We start from the raw sequence: 8,700 nt of genomic DNA, 5'->3' as shown, positions 1-8,700 counted from the left end.
ATAAACATTGTTTTAACTATGTTTAATGTTTGTTTGATTGATGCGCATTTAAAATCAAATTAAATGTAGTGAAAAATGGGCTATATCAATTGGCAGTGCCATATTTTGATAATTGAGCTAACTCAGCTTGTCTTTTATTATTTAAACAGTTGCCAAAAGGTTATTTACATTACCCAAAAAGCTCTCAAAAGCCACTTAAAAAAGAGAAGACATGCCGAGGTTTGCAATTATTAAAACATGAAGTGCCAAAATCAATATCCTAAAAATATAGGAAAACAAGCCTAGGGGTTTATTAACATTGTTTTGGAAGACATGCTGAGGTTTGCAATTTTTTCCATCATAGATATGACGATTTGTATGTTGTAATTTTTGAAATAATTTTAATTTTGTAAGGATTTAAATAGTATGGTATTGTGGCATTCAAAATAAAATAAAATGGAGGCATGTTATTGTACACTTGAGGTCCTTGCACTGAGCGAGCAGCTCAACCTGCTAAACAAGAGGGATAATGATATATGCACTCCTTAGCCCCCTACGGTCCTACCTGTGGTTTTGTGGGAACTTTTTGTTTCCTTCACCCACAGAAATAGTAAGGTGTTGGAAGTAACCAAATGGGATGCATACATTTGATCTCCAAACAACAAAGCTGGATGCTCCATATAATCATTTGATGAGCCCATTTGACAAGAGTGGGCCATACTGTCCATCTTTGGCAAGAAGGGATGAGCGACTCACTTCTTCCACCTTTCCACCATCTAAGAGGACGACTCGATCTGCCATTAGAACTGTTTCCAAGCGGTGGGCGACCACAAGTACCTACAATTTTTCTTTCATTTCAGCCACAACACACTCAACTTTAAAGAAAAAATAATAATAGTAAATTTGGGCCATGTTTGGCAACCGTGATTTTTTTTTTCAGGGAATATTAGTTCGCCAAGTGATGAGCAAGGTGGTAGAAAGGTTGGGAGAGGGAGAAAATTGGGAGGGTAAGGGTGAGGAGAGGGAGAAAATTGGAAGGGCAAGGGTGAAAATCGTTGGTTAGACTCACAGTATGGCTATCCAGCAAATGCTCCATGGCTTGTCTCACCAATAGCTCAGATCTACTATCTAGAGCAGAAGTTGCTTCATCCAGAATCAATATTGAGGAATTTTGATATAATGCCCTTGCAATAGCTAGCCTGTAATAGAGAAAAAAATATTAAGAGGGATAGAACAGATCATTAATTGGAACAGATGGTGAATTGAATTTATTTGTTTGATTACAGAACCATCATCGGTTTTTTTTTCCAATCAGATTACAGACAAAGTTGCACATGGCTGGGCACAGTAAACACTTTAAAACACAATGATATGGTTTGGATTTGGATTTGAATTTTTTGAAACTTCACCTCTGCTTTTGACCTCCGCTTAGAAGTGAGCCCCTCTGTCCAACATTGGTTTCATAACCGTGTGGAAGTGCCATAATGAACTCATCTGCATTTGCAATCTTTGCCGAATGCTCAACTTGCTCCATATTAATTTTGCCCATCAGATCCTCATAGCCAATGTTCTCAGCAACTGTTCCTGAAAAAAGTGTCTGATAAATGGAAAATATTAAGAAAACATTCAACTAAATGCCAATGGAAGATACATAGAGTGTGATGGGGTGGCACCAACTATGTTTCTAGCATATCAGGATACAGAACAAATAGAGCACAATATTGAGTACAGAAAGAAGAGACATCAAATAACAGGATGACATTGCTTTTCTTTTTTGAACGTTAGCAGGATGAGATTGCTAAGTTGAATTTTTATCAGACTAGCTCACAACCAGATTATAATCATGTCCTACCTTGTTCGTTCTCTGAAGCATGCCCAACTAAAGTTTATTTTAACAGCTAATATTTGAGGTTTCTCTTTCAAAGTAAATGCACACGAAAATCCTTAAGAGAAGATGGGGGTGCTGAATAAAGAAAGATGAACAATTTTGCCTACTCACAATATCTTGTGAAACTAGAGCAATGTGTCGTCTGAGACTTTCCAGTCGTAAGTTCCGAATATCATGATCATCCAGAAGTACATTCCCTGTCAACATAAAATTGAAAGAAATGAGGGCAAACATAGACTTCACATTAATGAGAAAGAAATGCCATCAGGTCAAGGACCAGATAAAAATCAACTCTATTTAGGACATTTTGATGTTTAGTTTTCAAGAAAATAGGCATCTATTGATTGAGATATGACATAGAAAAGTTAGCTAATATTTTCAAGTTATAATAGAAGATAAATTTGTGAGACGGTTCACCATGTAGGGGATCATAAAGTCGAAGAAGCAGTTTTGTGAGGGTCGTCTTTCCTCCCCCAGAAGGTCCAATGAGAGCAACTGTCTCTCCTGATTTGATATGGAGATTCAATCCGTTTAGAACAAGATGCATACTGTCTCGGTATTTGAATGTGATGCCACAGAATTTCACATCTCCTGTAACAGAGTCTAAATCAACTGCATCTGGTTTCTCAATCACCTATATTCAGGAGCGATAAGCAGCCAAGTTGTGTAAACATAAGCTTAATGACATAAACAGCACTGAATAAACCTTGTTTCTTCATGAAGAGAAATTATATAATGGGTGGCCGTGGAAAGTTAATCAGAATAGCTAGACAGTGCACTTAAAAAATAACTGTTCAAACTGCGCTCCCACAATTAAAAAACTAAAGGCATGTTGACGTTATGCTTGATCTTAGTACCAGAAGAAAGGCTTTGGTTAGCCAAATGAAGATAGTATGACATCCCACAAAATCATACTAGTGAAATCATGGAAATGTTTAAAAAGTATAATAAAAGGAACAGACACTTAACCTTTTCAAAAAGTATTCTGGTAATGTTGATTTATTACTTTATTTTTGGGTAGTTAATGTTGATTTATTACTAGTTTATCAAAACCATAGTTTTAAAACTTCGCCACGTTATTGTGGACTCCCTCGAGTCAACTCCCTTTCCCCTTGGCTGTGTTCCGTGTTTTGCCCTATGGAGTCAATAAAAACTTCGACTCTCCCAAGTTATGACCGTGTCAATTGAGTACTTAACCGCATCGTGCCGAGCCAAATAGGATTTTCTTCGGCCACGTTTTGACCTGCATCCGTGTTTTGAAAGTTGAAACACTGATCGAAACCTTTTGGTCTCATCCTTTTACTCTTCAGTAACAACCAGTGCTGCTATGCAATTCAATGCTTTAAAACTTGATCAGCTACCTGAAAAGAACCAATGAGTTGTCGACTGGGTCCAGCAAAACCTAGAAAACTTGATTAACTGGAGTTGCTGTATGACAGAGCCTCAATTTGACCTGGACTTCGCCAAGGAGTCACAATTTTTATAGGAAGTGATATATTGGCCGCCTTTTATCACTTGGGACACCCTCCGCCGGAGGCCTCCTCTAGTGTAAAAGAGTAGCCATAAATACACTAGAGGGGCTGTCCCAGGTAAAAAAAGCGGCGAATGTATCATTTCCCTTTTCTATCAGCAAACAAAGTCAAGATTGGGCATCATATGGACATGTAGATGGATGCCATAAACATATATAGATATAACCCTTTCTAAAGCTAGAAGAATCCATACAGTGACATTTACAACACACTTGTGATAAGCACACAATGCACAATAAACCTTTCTGATTGATCCCAAGTTCCAGCTTGAGGAATATTTGTGTGATGCAGCATTGTTCTTATTATAAGAGTTTATTTTCTTTATCATCAAATGCATGCCATCCTTGGGGCCAATTTTTTCATAAAATTGGCAGCCATTTGCACATGAGCTCACCTTCACTTTTTGACATTACAGAATTTAAGACTATTCCCTCCTTTCTCTGACATAACAAATGCATCCAGAAAGGTCTTTAAACAAGACATTCTAGTCAGAGCAGTTATAACCTGTAGAGAAATCAATGTAACTTCTCCATAAATTTTTTTTATTAAAAAATGTCAGCTCCACAAAAAAATTTTAAGCAAAGGTAGGGTCATCATTGTTTGATGAGTAAAAAACAGAGGAATAGCATTCCTTTAATCTTCTATCAGGATGAATACGTAGTACCAAATGGAGTGACAGTATGGTTTGATGAAGTTAAACCGTAATGTCTAGCAACAGAAAATGAACATGGATTTTGTACAAAATGGCCAGAAACTAGTCCAGCTAAGGTAAAGCTAGTGCCTTGCCGATTTAGTTTGTATTTGTTTTTTCTTTTCTTTTTATCATTGTAGTTATGTGAGTGATCAGTTCGGCATTGGCTCCAGGTTATTATGTACTCATGGTCCTTTAAGCCACGAAACTGAACCTATGCCAACTTCCTGCCCAATGAAATATTTTAATTGAAAAATCTTAATCTTTAGCGCAACTTATGGCAGTGGGTAGTCATCTAAACCTAGTTAAATTATAAAAGTAATTAATTACAAGCTCAGAAAGATGGACGTAAGTCATGAAAAGTTAATAAACCATTCAATTTTTCCACTATATAAGAACATGGTAAAAATAACCAGCTATCCAAGGATGTAACAAATGCAGCTTCCTTCAGAAATTAACAATTGCTTTAACTTGGGTGATTACCATGGGAATTAAAAGGAAACCTACTCTAGACTTAGCATATATGGTTTAATGGTAAGAAAATACAGAATTATGAAGTTCAAAGATAGCCATACACTAGCATTGACAACTACAAATGCTGATAAAGCTAAATACCTCAGAGTTGAACCTAGTTAAATCAAACAGACGTTCTATAGCTGGCTCTCCTTGCTTCCACTCATTGTATGCCTTTCCAACACCCTGTAAGATTTTTGAATTCAGATTTACGAACCGGTGCAACAAACATAATTAATATAATCAGTTTCAAAAATTGTTAAGAATAGCCTTTGCCTACAAAAAAAAAAACAGCAATTTTTGAAGCCTACAGAGTAAGCAATTTGGTCAAAGTTGCCTATGTTCCACTCATTGTATAAAAGTAAACTCAGTCAACCTAAAGAACACCATTTTACGATGTAAGTCGCCTATGTTCCACAATACCAATGTGATCTTAGTGAGTTAGTGTTGGACGCTCTCCATTCAAAATCTTCTCACTACATCTCAAGTTGTCCTATTTGTTGTGAAATTTCAAACCTGAAATAAAAAGTTCAATCAAGAAATTTCATGACTCAACTCTAAGGCAGCATAAAACTATGTTTTTTTACCAACCGATCATGTGACACCAGTTATGTTTTTTATCCACAAATCATGCAACCTAATCTTTCCTCTAGGGTACAATATACATATCCTATCATGCGTCTCATAATGGAACAGCCATATAACAATTGATAAAATCTTTAATCGGCACAGATATGGGTTTTAGTAAAACAAATTATTTCAAATCCTTGAATGGTGGTTGAGCTTAACTATGATCAGTAGTTACAATGGGGGTATATCATAATAATTAGGGAGGTTAAGAAGCATCACTATCATTATCAATATGTCACCCCAAAATCCTACGCACATATGACCTGGTATGCAAGAAGATGAAAATCCAATACAGGAATATTAGGATAAATTAGAAAATGGCGCTCTAAGCTTATTAAAGTGGCGGTACTGGTAAGCTCATTTTTTTAAATTCTAATTGGAGGAATAAACACAGATTTTTGTCAACTCATAAAGATAAGAAGATTACCCGGACAGGTTCAATCAAGAGAACCAATGACGTTATAAAAGAAACCATACTAGAACCATCAAAAAAACCTCCAGAAACCACCAATGAACCAGCGCAAAAAATCAACAATGCTCCTATGCATATAACTTGTATAATCTGAGGGATGAGTGCCTTCATCTTTTTCTTTTTCAAATGCTCAGCTAGGTCATTATGGGCAAGCCTTTGAAACCTTGCACTTTCACCAAGCTCTGAATTGTTAGCCTTTACAAAAAGCATTGATGGGAGGACCTGAAACAATGAAACTATATAGTACCTCGTAAATACTCATTTGGTATTTCAGTGACCAATATCATAACTGTAGAGGTTGGGCACATTATAAAAGAAAAGGGATCTGGCTTTCGATAGGTTAAGAAACTAAACATACCTCATTCAGGTAGGTTGACAGCCTAGCAACACTAAGATGTGCATTCCTAGATATCTTACGAAGCTTTTCGCCAAAATGGGCAATGATAACAGATATGCACGGAATGACCTGCAAATCCACAAAGCAGATTACATTGCTTGGGTCAACTACATGAAAAAAGAGAGAGACAGCAATAAGAAATAGTGATTGAAAATGAAGGAGTTTATGTCTTTCAGCTCACCAAGGCTGAAATCATTGAAAGAACAGGGCTGATCACCAACATCTGGTATGCCATTGCAGCTAGCTGCAGTGTATTCGGCACGATAGTCTACAATCCAAAAAGAATTTACGTGAGCAATTCATAGAAGATAGATAGGCTACAATCCAAAATTTTGGCACAACCAAAAAGCCTAAATTACATAACTGAAAATTTATATGATCCGTTCAAAGGATAATAAAGTCCTGAAGAACGAAATAGCAAAACTCCATGCATATCAAGTTTAGTCCATAGAGGGAGGTTTGGTACAAAACCTGAATTCTCTGAGGAGCATAGAGGAATTTTGACAAGGCTTGAAACATCAGACAATTTTGTAATTGTTTTGAGAAAAATGCATGAGATCCACCATTGAATTTTGTATCACTTCTTGTTTTCCAATTCTCCCAGAAAAAAAGAACAAAAGTAACTAGAGCAAAGATTTGCCTGAACCTTTAGGCCCTGCTTGGATTGCAGGAAAAACATTTCTGGTAGACTTTTTTTCCTATCTACGATTTAGAGGTAAATGACATGGGTTTTTTTTTATGACTTATTTAGATGGATATTAAATTGAAGGTCCCACTAAATAACACTTGAACTGCAGGGTTTTTTTTTTCATGTGTAAGGAAACAGTGGAAAAGAAGGAAATTCTGAAAAAAAAAAAAAAAATCTTTTTTCAAACTTATCCAGAGAATTCCGACAATTTAAATAGTGCGTCAAGGAAATGCATATTCTTCAAAACTTGAAAGCCTCCTTGAAAGAATGACCAGAGTCACATATTCACATGGAGACTGAAACCAAAATGCTACCCTCTTCAAATAAAGAAGAGGAAAGGAGGTTCTCCAATTTCCTTATAGTATTGTAGATGGTCTGGGCATATCCAACATAGGCCTTTGGATGCTCTAGTGAGAAGAAGTGACTCGTGCCAAGTTGATGGAGTAAAAAGAGGTAGGGGCAGATCGAAAACAACTTGACAACTTGGGTAGAAACAGTGGGGAAAGACTCGAGGGCTAGGAACATAACAGAGAACATGACCCTGGATAGGATAGAATGGAAGAAAATGATCCATGTAGACGAACCCAACTAGTGTCAGGATTAGACTTAGTCAATTTGAGCCGGGTAGATCGAATATTTTCTAAAGGATTCATTAACTGACCCCAACTAGTTTGGGACAAAGGCTTAGTTGAATTGAGTTGAGTTGAGTTGTATTGTATATTTAGCATCTAGAAAGGAAGTGATCCCTAAACGAAGCCACCCTTGCAGGAAGAGAGGCATGTGAAAGTATCTTGAACCAGATGACAAGATTTCAATAATTTCTAACCAAATATCATGCCGGCTCAACTCTAATTCATCCAAAGCAAGGGTTCAATGAGGCTGATCAGGTTAATGAGTAAGAACAAGGTGAGCAAAATAAGTATTAGCAAAGGAAAATAAAAAGCTTATCTAACGCATCATACTTGATGCCATAAAAGATTCACAAAAACACAAATACGTTAAATAACTATACAACCAACACATTCATCTACATCTCTAAAGCAAAATATCAAGGATCAATCCACAAAAGCATCTTAATTTAATATTTTACAAGAAAACACTCACATTCAAAAGAGCATACACAGTATCTGCGACATCCGAAGCTTCCGCCGTGATTCTATAAGAAATATCTCCAGCCGAAACCCCGCCACTCCCTTCAAAAAACCCTAAATCCCTCTGCAAAACCCTTTCGAACACATAAACCCTAATTTTATACGCAGAATTCAATGCCGCTTCCCAGAGAAACGCCTGCTGCCAGTAATTTGCCGCCGATCTGACCAGAACCAAAACTCCGAGCACCAAACCCTCTTCAAAAAACCGATTTACATCAATCCTTGTTAGGATCGTGGAGAATTTCCCGATCGTGGGAACAGACCTAGAAAGACAGTATACAGAAATGACGCTGCAGATCCAGCCCTTGAGAATCGGATTCCATTCGGATCTAACGTAGGGTTTGATTGGATCTAGGGAAGAGAAAGAGAAGGAAAACGCATCGGATCGATGTTTATTGTTGCGAGGGAGAGAATTTGAAGTGACAGAGAGAGGAAATTGGAAGGATTTGGTTGAATTACAGTATTTGAAAGAGGATTCTGAAAATTTTCTGAGGGGGAGATGAGAACGATTTGGTTTTTGGGGGTTTTTGAGGAAGGCGGGAGAAATGGACATTGATGCAGCTGCAAGACGAAGTACCGGCATTTTTTAGAGGAAGAGGGGAAGCTACGGCACATGACATATTTAACTGAAAAGGGTATTTTCGTCATTACAGAAATAAAGGGTATTTTAGTCACCTGAATTTGGATTGACTAATATTTAACCCAGTTCTTTAGGACGGTATGCGTAAGCAAAATGCGTTGCCAATAAGCAGAGGGATT

General features: G+C 37.1%; 1 protein-coding gene across 1 annotated transcript; it reads right to left on the bottom strand.

Annotated features, from left to right (window-relative positions):
- Positions 1–393: 393 nt before the first annotated feature.
- On the bottom strand, positions 394–8,548 carry ABCB29 (ABC2 homolog 12). The gene is made up of 10 exons (XM_077379636.1): positions 7,895–8,548; positions 6,284–6,370; positions 6,064–6,171; positions 5,661–5,927; positions 4,706–4,789; positions 2,285–2,501; positions 1,979–2,064; positions 1,389–1,576; positions 1,049–1,178; positions 394–816 (listed from the first exon to the last, which is right to left on the bottom strand). Exons 1-10 carry the CDS (start codon positions 8,522–8,524, stop codon positions 664–666), a joined length of 1,950 nt encoding a protein of 649 aa, XP_077235751.1. The 5' UTR covers positions 8,525–8,548; the 3' UTR covers positions 394–663.
- Positions 8,549–8,700: the final 152 nt, after the last annotated feature.

The sequence above is a fragment of the Tasmannia lanceolata genome, unplaced genomic scaffold (assembly GCF_043159265.1).
Source record: "Tasmannia lanceolata isolate RefF3 unplaced genomic scaffold, GAP_Taslan_0.1 ptg000005l, whole genome shotgun sequence".
NCBI classification, from domain to species: Eukaryota; Viridiplantae; Streptophyta; class Magnoliopsida; order Canellales; family Winteraceae; genus Tasmannia; species Tasmannia lanceolata.
The sequence above is the reverse complement of the archived record's forward strand: the minus strand, read 5'-3'. Positions and strand labels throughout refer to the sequence as shown.

Bases quoted from the DNA above. Each gene is read 5' to 3' on its own strand.
- ABCB29 (XM_077379636.1), bottom strand. From the start codon at position 8,524: ATGCCGGTACTTCGTCTTGCAGCTGCATCAATGTCCATTTCTCCCGCC. The intron at 6,371-7,894 runs GTGAGTGTTTTC...TTTGGATTGTAG, and splicing joins CTGTGTATGCTCTTTTGAAT to ACTATCGTGCCGAATACACT. The intron at 817-1,048 runs GTGAGTCTAACC...GAAAAATTGTAG, and splicing joins ATTTGCTGGATAGCCATACT to GTACTTGTGGTCGCCCACCG.